At 34.7% G+C, this 27,994-nt stretch overlaps 2 protein-coding genes across 2 annotated transcripts; both read right to left on the bottom strand.

Moving 5' to 3' along the window:
- Positions 1–9,181: 9,181 nt before the first annotated feature.
- Positions 9,182–10,744, bottom strand: LOC110775196 (uncharacterized). The gene is made up of 2 exons (XM_021979795.2): positions 9,917–10,744; positions 9,182–9,850 (listed from the first exon to the last, which is right to left on the bottom strand). Exons 1-2 carry the CDS (start codon positions 10,742–10,744, stop codon positions 9,182–9,184), a joined length of 1,497 nt encoding a protein of 498 aa, XP_021835487.2.
- Positions 10,745–10,747: 3 nt separating this feature from the next.
- Positions 10,748–13,881, bottom strand: LOC110775199 (uncharacterized). Its single transcript, XM_056839101.1, has 4 exons — positions 12,580–13,881; positions 11,751–12,470; positions 11,366–11,671; positions 10,748–11,260 (listed from the first exon to the last, which is right to left on the bottom strand). Exons 1-4 carry the CDS (start codon positions 13,879–13,881, stop codon positions 10,748–10,750), a joined length of 2,841 nt encoding a protein of 946 aa, XP_056695079.1.
- Between the last annotated feature and the right edge of the window lie 14,113 nt (positions 13,882–27,994).

Raw genomic sequence — 27,994 nt, 5'->3', positions numbered from 1 at the left:
TCAATTGATTTGCAATATTCACTAATCATTGTTATTGATTTCCAATTTCTGAAAAATAAATCAATGTATTAAAATCATTTGTAACATATTAATGTTGAATGAGAATTTCTAACAAGTGCATAGATAAGTACGTAAGTTGAAATCGAGCGGCGAATTGGCTAACCAATTAAGGTGTCGTATAGATCTTGTTTATTTAGATTTTGTTCCAACTGCTCTTTGTGTAATCTTATATATTTTGACTCACCCTTATGGGATCATAGTCTTGGAGGAGGCACCTTAATTCGGCTCTTAGTAGAATTATAGATGAGGACATTAGGGGTGTGGCTATGCCACACCTCATTCCTCCTTAGCTTTATTTTTCGTTGTTGTGGCTGTAGTGTTTTTCTTTTTCTTTTTTGGGAATTAGTAGCTGTAGTTTTAATTTCTGTTGTTTTGCTTGGCTTTGGAATTCTATTTTACTCTTCAGCGCCAAAAAAAAATTAAAAATATTATACTACCTCTATATGTTCCTTACATATATAGTTCCTTCTTTGCACAATGTTGTTCTGGTCAGAATTCTGACACTATTCACATTTGAAGATAATCTTTTAAAATTCTACCCAATTTATCAGCAAAGAAGAAAACATATTCATGTGGTATCTTGTTTGATTCGTCTTAATGAATACTTTGAGAATATGAGAAATTTTTAATTTTTAATAATGTGTAATCAGAGATAGAAATGATATAAATTATGCATTAACAAACGTGAAAAGTAGAAACTGGAACATCATAATGGAAGCTAGAGAGAAAATACAAGAAGGGTGATCCGACTCACTTTTTTTTTTACTAATTAACAAAAAATATAAAATAATTTAGGGTGTTGTTGACAAGGCACGATACATGGGTTGAGCTGCGTGAGAGTCTCTTTTGTGGAAAATAGGCATGAGCGTGGCACGAAACAACTTTTCCTTGGCTCCTTTCAAGTACAGGGGACGTGAGACCCCCTTTAACACTATTTTCAGTAGTCAAACTGATTAGATGATCGGTTTTATGGCTTGCAACTACAATCATCCTTCTATGCTTAACTCTTACTACCTCCGTTTCATCAAGATGTTTACAGTTACTATTTGCACAAAGATTAAGACAAAATTAGAAAATTTTGTTGAATATATATAAAGTAAGAGAAATGTTTTAAAAGGTGAGTGGGTGCAAGAAAAAAAATTAAGTAAGAGAAATTGAGTGGAAAATTGTAAATATTGTGGGGTAAGAATGGTAATGTAGTAAATTTTCATGTCAGAAAATGGAATAAAGCAATGTGTAAGGAACATTGTGAAACGGACTTAAACGAAAAGTGTAAAGATCATTTTGAAACGGATGTAGTATAACAATTTATTCTCATCTATCATGTAAAGGAGAATGTAGATTGATCTGAACTTAGGGTTTACCTAATTTTGATTCCTTAAACAAGAAAAAAACCAATAGGAATTGGTAAAATTTGACCCATTACCCATAACATTTAAATGACACACATGCCATTGAAATTGAGAAATACGTAGAATGAATCTTCTTTGACATCATTTATTGACTGTATGCATGTGTAATAAATTAACAATACCACTATGAAGGGTAGAGTATGCTCTACTCGATCATGTCAACAAAGCGCTTTTCGTTTTCAAAGTTACGTTGTACAAGTGAGACTTATTAATAACTATTATAAGGGCTAAATAATTAGGAAATGTCAAGTCAACTTAATTGCCCTCTGTCTATCGCACTTGAATTCTTGTCAAAAACAAATTCTTTCCACAATGTAAACCCAATTATACGTTGAAAATGTTGTCCGTTGACCTTCCGGTTTACAATAAATTTTATTCAGTTTTTGACAACTTTTAACATGTTTGATCAATATTTTATACTTGTTATAAAGTAATTTTAGATGAATAAACTTCTTAAATGGATAAACGATTACCTTTTTACATTATATGAGTAATGTTTAAGAGATATTTTTTATAAAAAAATAATTTATTACCAGTAAATAAACAAGTTTTACATTCTATCGTGGTAACTATTAAACAATTTGAGATAACTTAACTAAAATATAATACAAAGTATACTTTCTCTGTAATCTTGTACTTCATCCGCTCCATAAGAGCAACTCTAATAGTTAAAAAAATGGCATGCATGCTCTCAAAAATAAAAATATGTGAGCAGGTATCTAGTCAACAATTGTGACATCAATGACATAAACAACTATCAAAATCTTGTAGCTATTTTAAGAAGGTAGCTCAAAATCTTGTTCGATATTGAATAATTTATTTTTGGATCAAATAAATAAATTAAATATTATAGGGAGCTACAAGGTATTGTAGCCAACTAATGTAAAACTTTGTAGCTTAAATCAATTGTAGAAAGAAATTTGATGTGGCAAATTTAGCTAAACCACCTTGTAGCTCACTATTAGAGTCAGGGGCGAGGCTATGAACGGGCCAAAGTAGGCCATCCCCCCCCCCCCCCCCCACCCCCACCCACCCAAAAGCTCAACTGCTCTTATAAAAAGATAAAGCTACAAGTTGAAATTAGTATTTTTCTAGTATAAGTTTGACAGCCCAAATCCCAATTGCTAAAACATATACTTGTACGTACTAAGAAGAAAAACTATTATACTAGCCCATGTGTAATAGCCTACTTGTAGTTTGTAGTGAAGTTAGTACTAGTAATCTAGTATTGAAAATTTTAAAATATGATATTTTATTATCAAATATGTCCAAAATTGAAAGAAAAAAAAAAAGATCCAACTTTAAAGTACAAAATTTTTCAGAATTTGCACAAGTTAAAATTAATAGTTTACTCTATATTTTTCTCTGAAAAGTTGAAATATATCTTTCGTTTCTTAAATTTGTTGAAGTAAAAAATATAAATATAAATATAAAATGAATAATAATTAAGTTGTCTTTTTTAATTATTCGGAATTATTCCGGGACCCCTCGACTATCAAGTCTGGCTTCGACCCTGATTGGAGTTGCTTTAATGATGTTCTAATTTTTACTTTTCATGTTTGTCAATGCGCATTTTGTACAATTTATATCCCTAACTATAATTAGCAAAATATATAAAATTTTGATATTATTAAAATACTCATTGAGACGAATCAAACAAGACCCTACATGAATATGTCTTTTCCTTATGTATTGGAAATAATTTAGTAGATTTTCTTCAATTATGAATAGTGCCAAATTCGAAATTGAAATACCATTATGTAACGGATGGGAGTAGTTGGTATGTGTTTTTTTTTTCAGGAAAAACTCAATAGTTGAAACGTATGTTATCATTTTGGTAAATGAATTTTCTCTATCCCCCTTTCTTACTTTTGAGTCATTTTCATCACTACTCCCTCCGTCTCGGAATACTCGACCCGATTTGACCGGCACAGAGTTTAAGGGACTTGAATTGACTTATTTAATTTAATAGGTAGTAGTTGATAGTGGGGTATTATTTTAATGTAGTTAGTGGGAGGTGGGTTAAGAGGTGGGGTTGGGGAGAGTAGGGGTTGAATTTTTAATTATTTTTTGTATGGAGTAGGGGGTAAGTGGGTTAATAGGGGTGGAGTGAGAAATAATATAATATTGTTAGAATATTTCCATTTTTAGAAACAGGTCAAGTATTAAGGGACGGCCCGATAAGGAAAACAGGTCAAGTATTCCGGGACGGAGGGAGTATATTTTTGTAACATCGTATTCTAAAAGTTCACAAAAGTTCATGCAAACACAAGGTGTACAATAAAATTATTGTACATCAGGATAAATTTTACTCGGTTTTTTTTACTTTTACCTATTTGAAACTTTTAATATGTTTTGCTTAAATTTTATTTTATATAATAATGTTGATAGATAACATTTTAAAGGGTAAAATTATTAATTTTATACATTATTAGTGATTTTGAATAAATAATTTTTGTTAAAATGCAATAATTTATCACTAAAAAATAGATAACTTTTACATATACTCCCTCCGTTCCATAATGATCTAATTTAGAATTTTGACACTATTCACAATTGAAGAAACTCTTTTACATTTTTTCTACGTAGTAATACATAAGAAAAAAAACATATTTATATTTGGTCTTGTTTGATTTGTCCCAATGAATACTTTAATAATTACAGAATAATTATAATTTTTGCTAATGTATAATTGATATAAATGATACAAAATGTGCATTGATAAACGTGAAAATATAAATTTGAACATCAAAATGGAATGAATATAAAGGATAACTTTTAAGGATTTTGAGTTAACTTTTACTTCAATCTACAATATTTATTGTACACCACTTGTAAATAAGAATTAGTGAAAAACATAGGTTTTGTGCGTAATCAGTGTACAATAAATTTAATGTATATTGGGTACTTTTGTCCAATTTTTTATAACTTTTAAATATTTGATTACCTTTATGGAGTAATTTTTTATGTATAAACTTTCTAAAGGGTTAAATGATTACCTTTATACATTACGAGTGATTTTGAAGAGATTTTCTTATTCACAAGAAAAACGTTATTATCTCTGCATCGTTTTAGTGGTTACATGTAGATCGGTATAAGTATTAAGAAAGCTTAGTTGAATGTTATATAATATTGAATCAAGTGAGGTATTTGATCATAAAGAAATACATAGCACGTTGGGTTGGAAAATTACCAAAAATGGACTTGGGGAGTGGGGTTGGAAAGTTAACAAAAATACATATGTAACTCCTAATAAAATATGGCTGGGAGTGGTAATTGTAAATCTTAAAAAATATATGGAGGGAGTATCACTAAGAAATAAATAAAAATAGTTTTAACGTAGTGCATTATAACGTCTTAACTTTTAAGCATTTTCGGTAACTTTTAACCGCTTTGTATACCGAATGTCTATAAAAAATGGGAAAGCTAAACAATCTCTCATAATTTTCACTAATATTTCCATGATTTTTTACGGGGTGATAATCGAGCGAGCCGACACCGAACTTGGTTGCTCAAGCCCAACTTACACTTTCATCCAAAGCAACATCAGTCCCCAGTTGTGCCGAGCTTAAAATCTCAAATTCAACATATCATAAAACTCCACTTGATTTTAATATTTAAAACTTCTTAATTATAACTATGATCGTATTAAGTTTGTTTTTACATTCTCAACAACATGGTTTAAACTTTTACCATTGAATTTCGATATCACATATCAGTAAACTATGTAGAATCAAAAAATAAAAAATAATATGAACATGTTCATAAGGTTTACGATTTATGATTTTTCGTGTTCAACTCATGAAAATTTCGAGTCAAGACAGTTCACGAACCAACTAGGCTCATTAACCTCCTTAATCACATGTGCTATTAATTAGCACATATACACCATAACAATAAACATACAAAAGGAAAAGACAATGTAAATGGGGCCTAGGGAATTTTTTCTCATGAAAAAACATCAATATGTTTTTGTTTTTTTTGTTCAAATTTGATGCCTTGATGGCCTTCACGATAGTGGGAAATGCAATTTGCTGAGGGTCTATAGTCTATATAGTGGGGATAGTAATAGACTAATAGTGAGAGTTGCCTCAAAATTCCAAAGTTGTTTGGCGAAGACTTGTGAGATTGATAAACGTCAATTCGTTAAGGGAGGGCTTGTCATACCCATCACTTGTCGACCTTATATGATCGACTATATTGCGGCTCTTTCAACAAATGACTATCAATTTGTAGCTACCAACTATAAAAAATTTAAAGGTGGTATCCAAGATCCAGGATCAAATTCGTCTATATTATTGGACGCTTTGCCCTTTATATCCTAAGTACACCAAAAAACAAAACAAAAAAAACAAATGATTATCAGTTCTAATACAAAGAATTATATTAATCTTCTATCCCTTTTAGTTTGCCGCATATATAACATTTTTTAAGATGATCCACTTTATCAACTAATATATATATTTTACATCCAACTCTTAATAGAGCGACTTTAACTATCTATTACATTTTATTAAAACAGACATCGGAAGTGACACATGTCAACTCCTGGTGAAAAAATCTACCGCAAAAAATTTTCTTCTTTTTTATTCATTTATTTATTTCAATTAACTTTTATGGAAAATATTCTGTATTAGACTAAATCTTTATCATTTCCTATTTATCAGATTTTCAATATAATTTCAACGTTTCTCAAAAATATTAATTGTAAAATTATAAAATATATCCTAACTTTATTAATCTTTTGAAAATTTGCAAGATTTTTTGTACTTTGTACTACTTTATTTTTGAAATATTCTTTTGTTATTCAAATATTTTACAAAAAAAGATGGTACAATAATTATTTTGAATATCCGTGCATGCACGGGATCTAATCTAGTAAGGCAATAAAATAGAGATGTCAATGGGCGGGGAGGATGCGATGTAGGTCCCTCCATCCCCATTTCCGCCCCTAACGGGTACAAAATAAAATCTATCCCACCCTACCACCCGCATGAGTATCCATCCCCGCCTCAAACTCACGTCAATACCTGCCTAAATTTTCTTTAGAAAATATCCGACAACTAAAAATAACATAAATGGAAAAAAAAAGTTTTGCCATGACGAAAAATCCAAACAAACAAACATAAAAGTCTCACATAAATTCATATTATCACATACAAACACATCTAAGCAAACAAAAAAATGTTCCAACTTTAGATTATTTTTAAATTTTCTTTTACATTTATGTACTAAATGATATTTGGGTCTGCTTGACGGTATAAATCGGGGTGAGAGGAGACGGAGCGGGGCTGGCGGGGATGGGGCGGGGCTAACACAAAATCCACACCCGCTGCATCACCCATGGCGGGTATAATTTTCATACACATTCCCACTCTATCATCCGCCAAACCTCCCCCCATCCCCGCCTACTTGGGGCGGATGAGGGGTGGGTCTCACATGAAACCCGCCCTACTAATATTCCTACAATAAAAAGGAATGGGTGTAAATTGTATAGTAAAAATGACATAAATCACTTTGCTTGAGGACCGTCGCCCCTTTAATATGCCTTTTATTTTTATTTTTATTTTGTCCCTTTAATTAAGTTTTTTTCCCCACATGTCTAGATTATGACTGACCATCACTTTAGTCACATACTTCTTTTAGGCTCTTTTTTCATCACTTTAAAATATGATATTCAGTAAAATAAGTTGAGTTCTTGTAGATTTTTTTTTACATAGGTTTAATTTTGCATTAGTAACGAAAGTTTACAAACTACAACTAAGAGCTTACATAAAAAACTACAAAGAAACTACATAAAATTAAAGGGTAGCAAGATCTTCTCCAATGGATCCTCGGTTGTTGACTAGACTTTGTTTACACAGCCAAACTACAAGTAGTGTGCCAAAACCATTTTGTTGGTTTACTTGTAGAAGGCCGAGTTATTGGGAATATAAATTGGAGGCTTCTTTAAGAATCCGAAACACTTGAAAACCAAGGAAAGAAGCAGAAGAGTATTAACGACACAAGCCGGTTGCAAAGGCCTTGTGATTTTCTCGCAAGCAGCATGAGTCACTAAAAGTAAGTTGGCAATAATGCTATGAACCCCCATAGAATGGGGAGCAACGTTGAAATATATGGTTTTGAAAGCGACAAACAAATTTATCGCTAACCTAAAATGAGAATTAACATTGTTTAACCCCAAAGACGACATGACAATCATGACCCTACAACAACCTCATATGGGAAAAACATCCAACCTACGCACAGAGAAACAAAACAGAACTACCCAATACAAGCTAACCCAAAACCAACACACCAATGGGTTAACAACTAAGCCAAGGAACAACCAAAACAGGGAGCCACCTACAGACATCCCTAAATCCAAAAATCCAAAAACAACTAAACTAAACCCAAACAATCTACTAAATAAACTAATTAACTCAATAAAGTCGGAAGAGGGAAAAGATCGAGCATGAGGAACACCACTTACAACCACACAATTAACAAAACACCCGTGACTATGGGCAACGAAACCTCGAACCCAACTACTACAAAACCAAAAGCAGAAACACTAACCCAATTGTCACCTTTTATTGTCAAGATCGGGGTATTTTCGAAAGTACAAGACAACGCCGACCAAGTTAGCTCTGATTTGATTCCCCTCCTCACCTTTATCATCAAGATCAACGTATTTTCGATACCACAAGACGACGACAACAAGAGTAGCTTCAATTTGAATGGTCGGGATCACTCAAAACAAATCTGTAAGCCAAGAACAGCTCCTAATTTTCCAAAGAAACCCTAGCCCGTACTTTACCTTAAACGACGATTTTCCAACGACGGCATACGAGATAGATCTGAGATTAGAAAGTCAACAATTATTGAATCCCATATTGGAATTGATCAATCTCCACCAGCTAAAACGTTGAGATAACCACCAAACAACGCGGTGAAACGCCTACTAAAACAACTCTGAATTGAATATTACAAGATCTGGCAAAGAGGCACACTAAGAGGAGGTAGAAGCTTCTCTTTCGACCAAACTTGGCTCTGTCTTTTTCATCCATACTAGAAATATGAAGCTATGACGCTAATAAAATAGGGTGGCAGGCTTGCCGGCCACCGTTTAGCGAGCCGACTAAGATAACTGCTGGGGTTAGGGTTTAGGCTGTGTTTAAGAGAGAAGGCAGAGAAAATATTTAGAGAGAGAAAGCTCCGCTTATTGGTTACCTTTTCATCTAGTAAAAATAATTGAAGTTCTACAAAAAAAATTGTTAAAGTAACTTAAGTAATAATACGCTTTAATCAGTAAAACTCATTCACTTCAAAAAATTTTAAAAAAACAAAAAAAATTAGTAAAACAATTTAATTTTATTAAAAAAAATTGAAGTTTACCTAAAGCACTATGTACTTCAAGTTTGTAAAATTAAGGTGAAAATAACATTACTTTATTGTATTCATTTTCTATTTTAAATTTAATCCAAGTACATGAGTCATATTAGTGACTCTAGATGCTTGGGTGCAATTCACAAGATTTGACCAATTTGCTTGTTATATTCATATATTGTTTTTTTTTGCTAAGCAAGTGAGATATAATATTAAAATCCAAACAAGAATACAACCTAAGCTAACTCCAAGCAATACGAACCAACTAGGTTGGACCATATCCACAAGGAGTCAGCAGAAACAAACTATACAAGGCTTCAGAAACAACAAATTGCCAAGCATTACAATTTCATAAACCACTCACTATCTCTTCTACTAATACTTTTAGGCATGACAGTTTGGATTCTACCTCTCACTAGTTTCAACTTGCTCACAGTGTGAGTCACAGTAGGAACACAACTCTCCCAGTAACTGGTATTCCTACAGTGCCAAATCAGGTACACTGCTGCCACAATTGCTGCATAACAGACATGCTTCTTGAATTTAGAACATCTACTATGCCCAACTTGACTAACCAGATTAGTTAGACTGTTACTAGTAGCTGACACACCCAACCAAGTTTTAACTGCTCTGAGACACTCACCACTGTAAACATATTGAAAAAACAGATGCTGATGAGTTTCATCTCCTTGACTACAAATCAAGCAATGAGCTGTTTGGCTAACACCAATTCTGGCCAGCTTTGAGGTGGTTTGAAGCCTTGACTGCATGGCTAACCAACCAATAACTATGTGCTTGGGGTTGTTTAATATATTCCACACCACTTTATCCCAATGCACTCTAGGTTTTGTTCCAGCTATTTTCTCATAAACCTGCTTCACAAAATAAGTAGTCATTGCTCCTAAATCTGTTTTAGTGAAGAATTGCTTCAACTGCTCTTTTGTCTTACAGATTTGCTTCCAATACCAACTTGTGGAAACTGGAGGTTTATACTCCCACCAATCCCCATCCTTGAGATACACAGAAGAAACTCACTTAATCCACACATTGTCTTTCTTGGTAACTAGTGCCCATACATACTTACCCATTGCTGCAGTATTCCACAGGATGATATCCCTGAAACCCAGACCACCAAATTGCTTCCCACAACAAGTATTCTCCCAGGCAATATTACTAGGTTTCTGACTGTAAGCTTGCCCACTCCACAAGAAAGCCCTACATATCTTCACAATATCTTGCAACACACTCTTTGGCAGCACATAAATTTGAGCCCAGTAAATATGAAGACTCAACAGTACAGAATTGATCAACTGCATTCTTGCAGAATAAGAAAGAGTTTTGGAGCTCCATACCTTTATTGTAGCTATGATTTTATCCACAAGTTGACTACATTGAGCAACTGAAATCTTTTGAGAGCATATTGGAACACCCAAATACTTAAAAGGAAGGAAACTTCTGGTAAAACCAGACACATCTACTACTCTCTGAACATCTCTTTCTAACATACCATGACAGTAGATGGAAGACTTTTGTTGATTAGCTCTGAGGCCAGAAGAGTCAGAAAAAAGATTAAAAGCTTGAAGCAGTAATAAGATAGATGGGTAATCACCCTTGCAACAGAGAATTAAGTCATCAGCAAAGCACAGATGAGTAAGCTTAATCTCTCTACACCTTGGATGAAAACTAAAAAGAGACATATCACACATTTTATGCAATATTCTGGACAGATACTCCATGCATATGACAAATAAGAGTGGGGAAATAGGGTCACCTTGCCTCAACCCCCTCTTGGATTTAAAGAAGCCATGCATGGAACCATTGAACATCAGAGAGAACATAGGTGTAGAAACACACTGCATTACCAGATCCACAAAATGTTGAGGAAATTCCAAGTACTCTAACATTTCCTAAAGAAACTTCCAATCAACAGTGTCATATGCTTTTTGTAAATCAATTTTCATGAGACAACTAGGCTTCACACCTTTCCTTCCATACTGTCTCACCAAATCCTGAACAACCATTATATTATGCACAATGAACCTACCATGAACAAACCCCCCTTGGTTTTCAAGAATGAGATCAGGCAACACCTGTCTGAGCCTTCCACACAGAACCTTAGTAATACACTTATACAGAGTATTACAGCAAGAAATAGGTCTAAATTCACTCACATCTTTAGGGCATTTGGTTTTTGGGATCAAAGTAATGACTGTATGATTCAGCTCTTTTAAAATTTTACCATGTTGTAGCATATCAAGCACAGCAGCAACAACTTCATCACCAACAATATGCCATGAGTCTTTGAAGAAATGAGAACCAAAACCATCTGGACCAGGTGCCTTGGCTCCTGGAATAGAGAAAAGAGCATCCCTAACTTCTTCTGCAGTGTAATTGGAATTCAGAATTGCTTTGTGGTGAGCCTGACATACAGGGCCTAACTACACCACCTGTTTCAAAACTGGAGTTCTAGACTCTTGTTTACTCCCCAATAGCTGCTTGTAATAGTCTAGAAATGCATCAACAACCTTAGTAGGATTGTCCTTCCACACACCACCCATATCATGGATACTGTAAATTTGATTTTTCAAAATTCTGCTTCTGATACTCTGATGAAACAAGGCAGAATTTTCATCACCATCTCTCAACCAAGCTATTTTTTCTTTTTGGCTCAAAAACTCTAAATATATCTTATGTTTAACTTTATATTCATGAATAGCTCTCAACTCAGTATCAGCTAAATCCTGATTTGTGGGATTCTTATGCATAGCTTCCTGAGCTTCAATTAGCTCATGATGTGCTTTCAAATCAGCAGCATGAACATTATTAAAACCCTATTTTGTTCAGCTCCTTAAGGGCAAGCTTAACTCTTTTCAATTTGCTAACAACAGTAAACATTTTACTCCCTCCAACCTGAGTGTTCCAAGCTGTCTTAACAGTATCAGAAAACACCGGAGAAGCTCTCCACATGGTAAAGTATTTGAAAGGCTTCCTTCCCCCATTTACCCTAGGATAAACAGTAAGCAACCCTGGAGAATGATCAAACTGCCCTTCAGGTAGGAAACAAACTTCTGCATCAGGATAAGCATCCTGCCATGCTTGATTTGCTAAAATTCTATCAATCTTTGAAAATACTCTCTTGTTACCTTGTTGTTTATTATTCCAAGTAAACAGATTACCTACACTATTCAAATCCTCCATACCACAATTATGCATACACCCACAAATATCCACAATATCACATTGTCTGACAGGAGCACCTATTCTTTCCTCAGGAGCCATAACACAGTTGAAATCACCACATAAAATCCAAGGGGCAGCAGTATTAATCAAGCTTAAGTCTCTCCATAATTCTTGCCTCAACCCAGCTTCATTATGTGCATAAATGAAAGTGCAGAAGAAGCTAAGCATACCACTAACAGGAGTAACATGACAGTGTAAAAATTGACTAGATGCAGCAACAATATTGACATTAAAACTTCCAGCCTTCCAAGCAACAATTATTCTACCACCAGGGTGATAGCTAGCATTACTAGTGAAACACCATTTTGCAAACACTTTCTGATAAAGCTTACCCAAATTAGACACCTTCACCTTATGCTCCAGAAGTCCCACCAACCCCACCTCATATTTCTGAATGAAATGTTTAACTTCATTGTGCTTCTGAAGTGAGTTGAGACCTCTGGCATTCCATGCAACTAATCTATCCATGATGGGAAGGGTCCCCCCTTCCAGTTGTTACATCCATATGTTCAACACCAATGTTATCTTCACCACTCACCCCTGCATCTCCATTCAATCTAGTATCCAGAATCTGAAAGACATTGGATGTTGTAACTGGCTCCCTTGGAGATGTTCTAACTCTAATAGGCCTTAGTGATCTTTGGAACCCCTCTGGATCCATCAGTGGACTTGAAACAATATTCATTGTAGTAACTAGTTGCACCTGCTTATCCTTATGCACCCATACTCTCTTAGGTTTGCCCTGTCTACAATCTTCCTGTAAGTGTCCTATCATCTTGCATTTAGAACACATTGTAGGTTTCCATTCATAGTACAATCCTACCCTCACCATCAAACCATTCTCATCCCTAAATGAAATCCATTCAGGGAGCTCCTTAGATAATGTAATATCCACCATTACTCGGGAAAATTGCAACTTATCCCTATTGATTGTAGCTTGATCCCTCTTAATAGGCTTCCCTATTTGGCTTATGATTTTGAATAAGGCTTTTTCCCCCCAATATTTGAAACCAAGCTTCAACTGTACCCAAATAGGCACAGATTTCACATCCTCTTTGTCCATGTCCATATCAGAATTCCATGGTTTCATTATGAGTGGTTTGCTATCAAAGAAATAGTGACCAGCTAAGACTTTATCCCTAGAGTCCATGGTTAAGAATCGAACAAGGAAAATACCCCTCTTCACCATACCAACTTTGTCAACATTTAAATGTTTCCAGATACACCTAATGAATCCCTCCATAACATTAATGAGAGGATTAGCACCCACAACATAGCAAACTACAGCTGACATCCAAAAATCAACCTCTTCCTGAATATCCTCCAAATCAATTTCTACAGGGCTACTAGGAGAAACAATGGACTCATTCGCATCAATGGAAGCAACATCATTCACAACAATAGAATCAACATTATTCACAACATCATTATCAATCACAGTGTTAATTGAATCATCATCAGAGTTACAATCATCCACAGTTTCATCAAGCAAATTAGGGATTGTACCTACGTCCAAATTGCTTCTGGATTGAGTTCGACTCGCAATACCATTGGAATTGTGTATTGCCTGCAAGTAATCATTGAAAGTATGTCGCAATTCAGAGCAAATTTGGAGCTGCTGTAAACTCGATTTAGGCGTCAGCACTTCATTCTCAATGCCAAAATCAATCTCTTCCACCCCAAGAACTTCCTCCAATGAGCGAGTTTTCAGAGCTTGAGAGTCAGATGATGGACCTCGAGGCTTCGACTTACCATTTCCATGCTTGTTTCCCTGATTTTTCGATCCAGACTTTCTTGCCATGGCGAGGGTGCACGATAAGGTATCATGCACCAGAGAGAAACTTAGAGAGAAAGTCAGAGAAACTTATTTTCACTTCATATATTGTTTCTCTTTCACTTGTTTCTTTGTCTCTCAACTCTCCCCCATAAGTTCCACATGTTCTTTAGGGAGCCTTCTATTATTAATTTCAGGTCAATCTACTCTAAAGAAATCATAGTCACAAGTGACCTTGACACGATAACACCTCGTTGGTGGTCGTAAACAAGACAGTTTCAACAATCATGGGACACCATGATAAGACCCGACTACTGTCTCGAGTTTTAGGCCGGTGTCTTTTGTTTGTTTTGTAACTTGTGTAATAGTTTACAAGGACGTTAGTAGTTTGTTTAGGTAGTAATTTTTTTTTGCCTATTTAAAAAAATTCCATCCAACCAAAACTTTTAAAGCAACATTTTTCAAAAAAGGCAACATTAGATGGACGGAGGGCAGAGGGAGTACAACGTCATGCCATTGCAATTGCTCCTTTGCGTCATCACGGAGTAGTATTTTTTAAAAGAAAAAAAACAACGTCAGGAGTCGCAAACAACAATATGCATACAAAGTTGAGTTTTACTTTGACCTAAAGATAAATCAATATTTCCTCCACCTCTAAATTAAGAGTACTCCATAGTACCCCCTCCGTTCCTAAATACGTGTCTTGCTTGTTACTCTCTCCGTCCCTTAATACTCGACCTGTTTTGACTTTTTGCACTATTTATATAATTCACTTTGACCCTATTTTATTTCTAGTATATGAAAATAATGTTAGTATATAATATATTGTTGGCTTCATCTTAATATAAATTTTCAAAAAATTAATATTTTTATAAATTTTTATAATATGTAGTTAAAGAAATTGGTGGTCAAAGTTGTGTATTGGCAAACGTGCCCGGTCAAAACAGGCCGAGTATTAAGGGACAGAGGGAGTACAATAGAGTTCCCTTATAAGTGTCATGTTTCTATTTTTGAACATATTCTTTTCCCACATTTCCATACACTTTTCTCACTTTTTTATAATTATTTTTTCTTACACATTCTTCACTTTTCCACTTTTCAATTCTCACATCTACTTTTATAACTAGTAGAAAAATCTCAATGTGTTTCCCTCCAAGTGTGGCTCATTTAGTAAATTGGCAGCACTTGAGAGCATAAAAAAAATACATTTTCACAAGTGCGGGCTCAGTTTAAAAAATTGGCAGCACTTAAGTTCAAGTGGGGGCTTTAAACTCAAGTGCCAGCTCATTTTACAAATGATCTGCGCAAAATATTTCTACATTTTCCCCGCTTATCTCTCCTTCCCTTCTCTGGTTTCTCTGCTCCTTCCCTTCTCTGGTTCTCTAGGCGCAAAATTCAACACTTACAACACACACCTCACGAGTCGTCGCTGTTGTTCCCCACTGCCGTGTCGCCACTGCTATTCCCCCACTGTCGCGTCGCCGCTGCTGTTCCCCCACCGCCGCTGCTCATTCCCCTTTCTAGTTCTCCGCGTGCTCGTTTTTCTTCTACCTTCTTCCAGATCGAACTAATTCAGGTTTGTTCTTCGATATTTTTTTAATGTTTTGGCGATTTGTTACATATTTCTGTCGAAATTAGTCTGCGAATCCCTTTTTGAACCCGGGTTTCTTATTAAAAATTAGGGTTTCAATGAAACATTCGCGAAAACTAACTTTAATATTCGGATTTTCATATGAAGTTAGGCCTTCTTCGTTGTTACCTTCTTTCTCGTTGGGAGATTGCGGCCATTACACTAGTGTTGGTACCTTCTTTCTCTCTGGGTGCATATTCTAATTGAAATAATTCAATTTTTCTTCTTGTTCATACTATTTAAGTAATACTTTGTAGTTCTTAATTCTATAATTTGTGTATTTTTTTGGTTTATAATTTTCAAGTTTATTTTTTTAATTATAGAGTTCATGCCAGAGAGAACAGAAAAATCTGGTAATGGGTGGTAGGAACAACAACTATTAGCATTTTCTAAGAAAATATGGGCACAATTACAGGCACAAAAAGAGATGAGAAATGGAGAAGCGGATCTTGAGATATATATCATCACAAAATCATTGACAAAAAAACTTAAAGATTATTATAATCCCATAAAATCTTCCACATGCATGTCCAGGTAATTATAGCTAGTAAGAGATCCTCGTACCATATCTGGTCTATACAACATGTTATATTGTCTGTGTACTGGGTGCTTATGTCTTAGACTTGGATGTTTCTCTTTGTTACTCTATTGGTGGGTCTGTGGTGATACATATCCATATATTATTTGCTACCAACAGGTTTCTTTTTCTGCCTTTTTATGTTCTTGTGATTTTGGAAAGCAACAACTATCATGAGCTGCTATTTTGCACCCTATTAATCTTAGTTTAACATTTTGGTAGATTATGTTATGGGTGGCCCAAAAAGAATGAACAAAAACAGTAACACCATAATAAAATATACAAAAAATTTACAATTTAGCAAACCAGACCTTATCAAGATCCGAAGTTGATTATTACTTGTCTCAACAAGTGTTCCCTTTTATTTCATCATTTCACTCCCTGTGTATGGGTTATATTATCTATTTCTCCATGTTCTCCCATTGTTTTTAAAGCCTTAATTTCTATTTGTATATTCATCCTCTGGTTTCACGTTTATGTGCATCCATCCAGGGTACAAACCTTACATGTTTGGCTGAATGTCTGGGGCTTGATGCATCTAAGGTTAAAGTTTGTTTGTTTACAATGTTCTTAAGTTGCTTATAATCTCACCTTGCCTTCCTTGTTGATATTCAATGATTATGTTTCTTAGTTCCAAAGTAATTTGAATCACCCCTTGTTTGTATACTGTTGGGGATGAAGAGAGGTAAAGATGTGACAATTCTCTTTTTAATACTCATGCAGTCCTGTTTGTCTGATATCATTTTCAGTGTTTAAGAAGAATGGCTCGTAGATATGATAATGATAATACTGTTGTCAACAATGTTTATTTTAATTTGAGTATTCAAGGCAAAGAACTACTGTAAAATTCAATGACTAGATTACTGGTACTGTTTTATAAGTCTAGAGCAATAATAGATATTGTGTTTTAAGCCATGGTGGTTTGTCCTCTTCTTGGTCCTTTTTGGATTGGCGGCATAATTTGATTTGTAATCATGTGAGCTGGACTTTAAATAGGTCTGTGGATGACCAATGAGTTGACTCAATTGACTGAAAGAAACATTTGAGTTTGCAGGTACCAAGGTTGAGAACCTTTAGCCCTTTGTTTCCCTAGATGGTCAAACACATTTGACTTCCCAAGATTTAGTTTCTCACCTGAAATCCACAAGTCCAATGAGGTATAGTCAGAAGGATTAACCCGCAACTTCTGAAAAGAATTACAGTGCCCGCCCCAAGTGCCCTGAGAGGGGACACGCTGGCAAAATATCTCATGTGATGGATGGCAATCGGGTAAATTTTGTAGCTTTAATTCCTTTACCTGTAAACATTAGGGGGTTTCTAGTGTTGGTCTATGTAAATACATATTCTAAGAGCATGATGCATAGATGAAACAGTTATTAATTCTTGTTGAGCCGTTTACATTTTTGAAACTAGGAAAACTCTAACAGTTATTTGTTTTCATATGACCATCGTGCAAGAGCAAGAAAATAAAATGCTACATGCTAAGTAATTAACATGCTTAATTTATTGTTTGAAGGAGTACATGGTAAGGGATGCACCTCGTATAATCAAAGAGATTTGAGATCAATGGGATAATATTTTTAGAACTACTTATTTATTAAAAGAATAAACTTTTTTTAGTGACGTTAGTTGTGATGATTATTTTTAGAAAGGTGTAATTGCCTCTTATGTATGTTCAAAAACATAGGAACTTCTATCTACATCCAGTTTATGTAATATCACCGCTAGCTGTGCTTGATTTTATAAGTGTTAGTCATGTTCCTGTTTCTTAACTAGCATACATTATAAGATTTTATAATGCATTCATGGACCGTGTTTCATACTCGCCTATAACTACACTAAAAGGAAATGTATTTAAATTTCTCTTCGATCTAGCTTGTTTCTCTTATCATTTTTTATGTCCATCTTTTTCTTCAGCGAAATAAAATTTGGGCATTAGAATAACATTAGGAATATGTTTTGCTAACTACTCTTACCCAATTAGATGCATGTAAAAAAGCCATGAGTATGCAGGTTGGGTTATCATTCGTATCAATGATTCAAAGCTCTAGTTTTCTCTACTCTGCCAATTTCTTTTTTGCTATTAATTTTTATTGATTTGATCTGGTTTAGGGGGTTAAATTTATTTTATTATAAACATGTAAGAGTTTAAAGCACTTATTTAGGTTCATTAGTTGAAAGTTAGGAGCGAAATAAGTCATTTTAGTCAAAATATGAACTATAATGATCAAACGAGCTTTAAATGTATATAACGTGACCAGAGTAGGCGAGAATGAGTCTTTAAAATATTAAAATGAGTGTATTAAATATGTAAAGGTTTTAAAACACTCATTTAGGTTCATTAGTTGAAAGTTGGAACCAAAATAAACCATTTTAGTCAAAATGTGACCTATAATGATCAAACGAGTTTTATATATGCATAACTTGACTAAAGTAGTCGAGAATGAGTACTTAAGACATAAAAATAAGTATATTAAACATCTAAAGGGTTTAAAATACTTATTTTAGGTTCCTTAGTTGAAATTTGGGACCGAAATAAGCCATTTTAGTCAAAATATGCCCCACAATGATTAATTGACCCTTAAATGTGTATAACTTTACCAAAGTGGGTGATAATGAGTCTTTGAAACATAAATCTAAGTGTATTAAACCTGTAACTCATTTAGGTTCATTAGTTCAAAGTTTGGATCGAAATAAGCCATATATTTAAGTCAAAATATGACCTATAATTATCAAAGGAGCCTACTTAAATGTTTATAACTTGACCAAAATGGGTGATAATAATTATTTAAAACATAAAACTCAGAGTATTAAACATGTAAAGAGTTTAAAATACTCATTTAGGTTCATTAGTTGAAAGTTGGAACCAAAGTAAGCCATTTTAGTCAACATATGACCGATATTGATCAAACGAGCCTTAAATGTGTATAACTTGACCAAATTGGGTGATAATGAGTCTTTGAGACATAAAACTAAGTGTATTAAACATGTAAAGAGTTTAAAATACTCATTTAGGTCCATTAGTTGAAAGTTGGGACCGAAATAAACAATTTTAGTCAAAATGTGACCTATAATGATCAAACGAGTCTTATATGTGCATAATTTGATCAAAGTGAAGGTTGGTCCAAGTTTTCTTTTAATTCATTTAATGTTCTGGCTAATAAATGCGGTTCAGTATTAATTAACAAATTAACAATTCAGTGAGATCAAGTGATCTGAATGCCTAGCTAGATGCTGCTTCAGTTCAAGTGGAATTAATAATATTAATCCACAGCTTACTCTTGACTGAACCCGTAGGGTCACACAAATAATGCTTGAATGGATCAAGTATTTAAGTGAATATAATATTCATTAAGTACTCTATATATGGTCATTCGGAAATGATGGATTTTTGTTCCAGTGGATGCTAAAATTATCAAAAGGCAAAGAAACAATATTTGCCGAAAATGAAGTTATTACCGGAAACAGAAATATGGTTCATAACGGAAAAATAAATATTATCCAAGACGAAGATAATGCTGGAAACGGAAATATGGTTCGTATCGGAAAATATTAACGGAAATTAAAACATTGCCGGAATTGGAAATATTGTCGGAAACGGAAATATAACCGGAATCGGAAATATTGTCGAGATCGAAAATATTGTCGGAATCAACAACATTATCGGAAACGTAAATGTTGTTCGAATCAGAAATTAATTCCGGAATCGAAAAACGGATCGGAAGCACGACGAGCGACTGCTCGAAGAGCAAGCCTGCGAGACGCAAGGCCCAACGCCCAGCAAGCTTGCGGGCGCCAAGCAGCGCCCAACAATGGGCCTGCGTGCAGTTCATAGGTGCAAGCTGCGAGCACAACGTGGGCCTCAAGCCACGCGTGCTGCAGCGCTGCCAAGCCCGCTTAGCTTGTACGCCAAGCAAGCCTGGGCGCCGAGTCTACTTGCGCGACAAGTAGCTTGGGCCTCAAGCCATTGTTTTCTTAAATCCTACCATTAATATAATTCTAGCATAGTTAGAGTTTAACTATTCCTAGAAAACTAAAGAGTTTGCGTTAGACTAAAAGCCTAAAAGCTTTAGTTATTCGATTCCTAGTAGGATTGGGATTCCCTATTTCCACCCTATAAATATGTTGTTCATGATCACAATTTATAACACACAACATACATTGAATTCAACTGAGTTTAATATTTTCCTATCACATATTGTGAGTTCCTGAGGGCATAAAACCTTAGAGAATATCCTAACTGGTTGAACATAAGGCGGATCCGAACATGCGGTGGACTATCTACGAAGGGACGACATTTGGAGCTCTTTACTTGTTCTTGTTCGGTTCGGGAGCAACTAGGGAAGGCACACATCACATAGTATGTATAATAAATTATGCTAATTAATTGACTATGTGACAATTAATTTAAATTCATGGCTTTATGGTTTTTCCGCATGAATTATATTGTTCATAAACTAACAGTGGTATCACTAGCCTCTAGTTAATTCCATAATCAATTATAGTTAACATGGATTAAATTTTATAAATTTGCAAAGAATTAAAGGGGTGAATTAATTTGGTGTATCTAATTGCAAATTCATGTGATTATTTAATTATATGTTCGCAGAATTTTCGGCAGTTTTATCAATAATGGTCGGAATCTTATGTTTTTATAGTGTATTTCGCATGTAAACGACATTTTAAAATTTTGACAAATTTGAAATTCGCAAATTCAACTTTACTATGACTTTTCGAAGGTTTTAGTTTTTTGCAAATTCAAAAACTTCGCCGAACCCAGAATTCCCAAATTCGAAGCCTAACTATGACTTTTCGTAGGTTTTAGTTTTTCGAACGCAAAATTTGTAATTTTTATGATGTTAAATTATATATTTGCTAATCTTGTATATAAATCTTGAATTAATAATAGACCTACTGCATATGTTTAACAAATTTAAGGACTAAATTATTTGATTATGCAACCTAATTTGTAATTATAATTAATTTGTTGAATTTCAAATAATTTGGAATTTGTTTTGATTTTCATAATCAATTGATAATTTAATTGGGATCCTGTGATTAAAACCACCACATAAATTTGATAAAATTGGAATTTTAAAATTTTTATGAACCTAGATTTTAATCCCTAAAGATCATGTAAACAAAATTGTTTTAATTAATAAATTTTTGATTTTTCACCTAAATTTATGAAATTAATATGAATATTAATTTTTCATGAAAATTACAATTATAAAAGTTTCGATTTTTATATATAACACGTTCACGAACTTGCACGCACGAAGCAACGAAAAGCCTAGTCTTACCCTTAAGGGTGTTGCAATAGTAGCGGGCATGCGACGATGAGCAAGGGAGCTCGTCGCCCATCCGGTGCTATGGCAGCGACCAGGGCACGAGCGCGTGCGCGAGGGCTATGGGCCTAAGAAGTGTGTGATGTGTGCGAGTGAGCGAGCAAGGCGAAAGGGGTATCTTGTGCACAAGACCAGCGAGCGATGGCGACGAGGCATCAAGAGATGCCCTTGTGCCATGCGCGCCTGTCTGCACTCTGTTGCGCCCAGCGAGCGATGGAGACGAGGCATCGAGCGATGCCCTCGTGCGATGCGTGCACGCCCAACAGTTTGCGCGCCAAGCGAGCGTTGGTGCGAACCAGCGAGTGTAGACGCCTACATTTATCCCTAGGCCCGACATGGTGTGTTCGATGATGAAACCAAACACCTGCCTATGCTTTCCTAAACATGCAGCAAACGATCCAGACTGACTGATAATCCCGTAAGACACATTTCCATTTTTAGAAGCTACTATTTATAGTAACTGCCATACCTGAATGTTACTTAGAATAGCAGCCCGGTAAGATAAAATATCTAGTGTTCGGATTGAAGGAAATAATTCCCTTGGTCCAAGTATGCATATAATGTTAAGTCTAATAAATGCGGTTCAGTATTAATTAACAAGTTAATAATTCAGTGAGATCAAGTGAGCTGGATGCCTAGCTAGAGGCCGCTTCAGTTCAAGTGGAATTAATGGTATTAATCAACAGCTAACTCTTGACTGAACCCGTAGGGTCACACAAATATTACGTAAACAAATCAAGTATTTAATGGCATTAAATACTAAATCTATGGATATTCGGAATCGACGGATCTTGGTTTCAGTGGGAGTTGAGATCGTCAAAGGCAAGCAAGTTAATACTCCGGAAACGATGATATTGTCGGAAACGGAAATATGGATCGTATCAGAAATATAAATATTATCCAAGTCGTAGATATTGTCGGAAACGGAAACATGGTACGTATCGGAAAATATTATTGGAAATGGAAATATTGCCGGAATGGGAAATATTGCCGGAATGGGAAATATTGTCAGAATCGGAAATATTATCGAAATCGGAAAATAATTCCGGAAACGGAAATATTAAATATTTGTTCGAAACGGAAATTAATTCCGGAATCGGAAATATTAAATATTGTTCGTATCGGAAATGAATTCCGGAATCGAGAATTTAATCGGAAGCGTATCGTACGAATTAGCATCGGACGAGGCCTGCCAGACGAAGGCCCAACACGAAGCCGGGCTATCGCCCAGCAAGCCAAAGCGCAAACACACGCCAAAGCCAAGACCAGGCCCAGCCAAGGCCTTGGGCACGCGCAACACCGAGCTGGGCCGTGCGCTGTGCGTGGGCCGTAAGGCCTGCGTGCGGTGCATTGCCACTCGTGTGTGTTACTCGAAATCCTAAGGCTACCGGGATTCGTAATATGATTAAATCTAATCCTAATAGATAAAGTTTGTTTAAATAAAGTCCTAGTAGGATTATAATTCCTTTCCATAAACTCTATAAATAGGTGCCTAGGGTCACATATTTATATCGAGGATTGAAGTATTCAAAGGTAAGATTTTGGAACAAAATCAGCCAAACACTTGTAGCCTATTAGCCGAAAATTCTTTGAACCTTAAGGGCGATTCTAGTTGGTCAAGCTTAAGGCGGATCCGGACGTGCTGTGGACTATCTACGGAGGGACGACACTTGGACACCTAAAGACTTGTTCTTGTTCGGTTCGGGCGCAGCTAGGGAGGGCACGCTACAAAGTGTATGCATCTGAATTATGCTAAATGATTATGTGTAAATAATATGTTTCCTGACATTAAGGTTTTCCGCATGATTTATGTTTTGTCATATGTATCATAACCTAACAGTGGTATCAGAGCCTCTTATTATTTTCATAATCTAAATTGCATGAACATGGTTAAATTTTACAAATTTGCAAGGAATTAAAGGGGTGATTAGTTTTCGTAATTAATTGCAAATTGCGTTTATTTAATTATATGTACGCAGTTTTTCGGCAGAATATTTGTTACTCAACCAAATCGAGTGATTTTTGTGTCAATTTCGCATGTAAAAGGCATTCTAAAATTTTGACAAAAAAAATATATTTTTCGGCCGAACCCAGAATTCCCAAATTCGAAGCCTAACTATGACTTTTTGGAGGTTTTAGTTTTTCGAATGCAAAAGTTTGTAAATTTAAGATGTTAAATTGAATATTTGCGATTCTTGTTGATAAATGTTGAGTTTTGATTGACCTACAGTATATGTTTAACAATTATGAATGCCTAGACTTGTTAATTGTACAACCTAATTTGTAATTATGATTAATTTGTTGAAATTCGAATAATTTAGAATTGATTTGTTTTTCATAATTAATTAATAATTTAATTAGGTATCCATGATTAAAATCCACCATTAAAATTGTTAATTTATGTTAAATTTTTAAATTTTTATGACCTAGATTTGAATCCATGTTAATCGGAAATTAATTAATTAATAAATTAATAAATTTTCGATTTTTCGCCCTAAAATTATGAAATTAATATGATTTATTAATTTGTCGTTAATTTTAAATTAAAAATTTTAAATTTTTATGAAAACGCTCATAAATGTTGCACGCACAAAGCAAAGGAAGCTACGTGTTACCCTTAAGGGGTGTTGTATAGTGCGGGCACGCGACGACGAGCAAGGGAGCTCGTCGCCCATGCGGTACGAATGCAGCGAGCAGCATAGCATGGCGCGCGCGCGAAGCAAAGGTGCTGGCCGTGTGTGCTATGCGATGGGCGTGGGCGAGGGCAGGGCAAAGCGAGCAGTCGCGTGTGGGCAGCAAGCGAGCTGCGCCACAGCGTGCACTGCCTCGCACCAGCGAGCGAAGGCTCGCGCCAGCGAGCGCTGGCTCGCGCAACGAGCGATGCCTCGCGAGGGAAAGCAGGAGCAGGCGCGACACAGCACAGAGGCTGCGCGCAGCGTGGCCAGCGATGGCTGCGTGTGCGTGTGGCCTGTGGCTGCGTGTTGCATGGAGCTATGTGCGCCTTGTGCAGCGACCAGTCGTGCACACGATGGGACTTGGGCGCAAGCCCAAGTGCTCGTTGTGTTACGATTGAATCGTTTTGAATTTTAATTTGAGATTTTCAGTTCGAAAATAATTTTAATTAATTTTAAAATTAATAATTTAAATTGTTTTCTCGGTTTTTAATTTTGAATATTATAATTATTATAAATTTTTATTTATACTAATTATTCTACTAAAATTAAACCTTGAATTAATTTAAATACATTTAATTCAACTGAAAAATAGATTAAATAAATGGATTCAATTATAATTTTATATGAGCTTTAAATTTTAATTAAACTTGTATATTTCCGGTTAGACTAGAAATACATTTTTATGTGTAAAATTAGTAAAGCATATAAAGTTATTGGTTTAAGTGGGAGAAATTTTAGTCATAAACTCTTGATTAGGTCTACAAATCCTTTAAGGTTAAACAACTTGATTAGAATTAATAAGGACTGAATAATTGGTAGATTATTGGTGCCCTTGATTAATTGCAGCAAATATTTATGTGATGCATACAATGTGTTTTTACTAACCAACTATGTGGGCCATTCATGATAATGAATGGATGAATGGTATATATTGTATATGTACTGTTTTGCAGGTTATGAAGTGACTAGTATGGCCCAAATAGGATAGAAAATATGGTCTGCGTACCATTAATTTGAATGTAATTGGTCTAATGAACCAAATTTGTTTTTTCAATTCAAATATGGTCTGCGTACCATCAAATAGTTGTAATTAGTTTAATTATAGCTGATCCTGTTTGAAGAAAATGGAGCCTCCCACGGTGAAATTCAAGACGAAGTTTCCAATCCATTTTCAAGACGGACTTTGAAGTTGAAGCTTCAAGATGAAGTCGGGCCATACTAGATCACATTTATCTTATGCATGCTTTAAGTTATTTATTGCTTTTAAATATGTCTTAAATATGCATGAGATTGAAGCTTGATTATGTTGCATGATTAAGGATTTTAGTTCACTTAAAATCTAACCAACATAGTAAGAGCCTTAAGCTCCAAACTTAAAAATTGAGTTAAAAGGTGCCATGCCAAAATAACACTTACTTGGATAAACTTTACATCAATCTAGTAATAGATTACGCTCAGCGAGGTGTTACTTATTGATCCTAAAGGGGTAATGTACACAAATAATTGTGAGTACATGTTAGTTTTGGTGAAACTCAACGATATAAGTAAGGCGTCCTTTTATGTCGTGGCAAAATCGATAGGTTTACCTAATAAGCTCTTAGACGTACCTATCAACCAAGAGTAGTTTCTAGACTATTAGCAAAAGGCTTTTGCTTACCTAAAATATTTTAGAATTGAGTCAAAATACATAATGTGCTTAATTCTTCAATGATTTTAGGGTCTTGGAATCATTTTATTCACACCTGCCGGAACAATAAATACGAATAAAATGCCAATAACTTGTTCAAATTGCATGATTGCTTTAATTTCAAGTTATTACTCATGATAAATGTTTAGACTTTGCATGCTTCAATGTATGTTTTAATTATTGTTTATAATTAAATATCTTGCACTGCAGTAAATCCTTTTAGAAAGGTAACAGTAAATTTCCTCGATTGGTAATGAATCCAAGAACGATTCACGGAAATAAGAGAAAATGAGCAATTTAAAATGTACGTTTCTTTTAGCGACTTTTATGGTTGTTTTCAAATATCAAAATCGAATGGCGAACCGATTGGTGCTTGTGGATTCAAAAATACAATGTAGTTTTGAGATCATAAAGCATTGAGTTTAAATGCTCAGCTTTACCAATGGTTAACAACCTAATATCCTTGTCTATTTAATTCTCGAATGAGTCTAGTCCCTAGACATTCGAATAGATCGATGCTTAGAGAACTTTAGAAGCTTCTGGTAAGATCATCTAGTTGAAACTTAATATTCAACATAAAATGGTAAGAACCTTGTTGGAGTGACATTGGACATGTCTAACAAAGTATAAAAGTCAACACTAGAGAATTCAATTCTTAAGACTATAAGAAAGGGTACAAGAAATAGGAAAACAAGGAACAAAGGAAAGGAATTTACGATTTCGTTTCTACGTATAAGTTTATGTTTAAAGAGAAGTGACCTAGCAATCAAACTTCCTTGGTATCATATACCGCTTGAGATTTTTACTTCGGTAATAACTCAAACAACGGAAGCTAGGCTACACTATTGACCTACAAGCGGGAAATGAAGCATGGCAATGCTACATTAGTTGTAGGGTCATCTAGTTTGTTTTAAGTCCTTTCAAAGGATGGAACTTAATGGCTATTTTGTTCCAAATCAGCATACCTAAATTTCTGTTTTCAAACACAGAAAGACTCACATTCAGAAGAACAAAAACAATGTTTGTTTGTTTATTTGAATGAAATGGTCATTTACGGGTTGAGTCAATATGCTTGATTAAAACAAACAACTCTTTAACAATAAACTTTACTAGGTTCAAATCAATCTCTTGATTTGAGTTCCACTAATATTTGGCTTATTTGCTTAGACCATATCAACAAGTTAACATTCAAAAACTCTATTTTGATGGACTTATGAAAGTTGATTGATTTCTAGATCAATTCAAGGCAAGCTAGTCTCACTTGTTGAAAGTAACAAAAGATATGAACTATTGTTAGAACGCCTAGACAATAGAGTTCAAAGCTAAAGAAAGATTTTATGACTTTATTATTTCACACAGATTTGAGTGAATATTGGTTTATCTACTCAAAGTGATATAAGTTTGAATCTGTTTGGTTAGTTCAAAGATTCAGAAGTATAAAATCCACTTGGTAAGTAATCATAAAGATCTAGGATAGATCATGTTGATGATTACTTAAGTCAAGAATGATCATCAATGATTGTGTGTAGTAAATTCACAATCTAGCTCCATAAGATATGGCATATCGAAGTTGGAATGATCGAAGTCAATTAGTACTTGATTCGATCAATGATGAATCATAAAGAATTTTCCTATAATTTCTAAACAAAATGCTCAACTACCACCAAACTAAACCAAATTCGTCAAAGCTATTGAAAAGTAATTTCAGAATATCTTTTCATAATATATCTAAAGAGTTCCTAAACACAGTGGGAGCTTAGTGTTTGTTATTCAACAAACTAAGGCCCAAGTATAGATATATGTTTCATTGTGATTTATTCAAATGAGACACAAGGGTATTGTTTCTACCACGAATTTTTGAGAACATAATGTTTGTTTGCTCGAAATAATGTCCTTTTGGAGATTCGTTTCCAAAATGACAAGTGGGAGAAAATAGACCTCTAAAGTCTTCGAGGCGAACAACAAACATAAACGGACATTCCGGAGGCTTTTCGAAGTTCATCAGAAAATCCGAACACATATATTCTTTAAGGACTTTAGAAGTGGCTTTTAAGAATATACATCTCTTAGAAGACTTTACAAGTGCTTCAAGGAGAACAGAATATTCAAAGGACTTTCAAAGTGTCTATTGATATTCTATTGTTTGATGTTCTATACCCAAGTAAGCATAGAGTTTAAATCACTGAAACTATGAGATTCTTCTATTAGATAGTGAAGAAACAT

The sequence above is a fragment of the Spinacia oleracea genome, chromosome 3, assembly GCF_020520425.1.
Source record: "Spinacia oleracea cultivar Varoflay chromosome 3, BTI_SOV_V1, whole genome shotgun sequence".
Taxonomy (NCBI): Eukaryota; Viridiplantae; Streptophyta; class Magnoliopsida; order Caryophyllales; family Amaranthaceae; genus Spinacia; species Spinacia oleracea.
The sequence above is the reverse complement of the archived record's forward strand: the minus strand, read 5'-3'. Positions and strand labels throughout refer to the sequence as shown.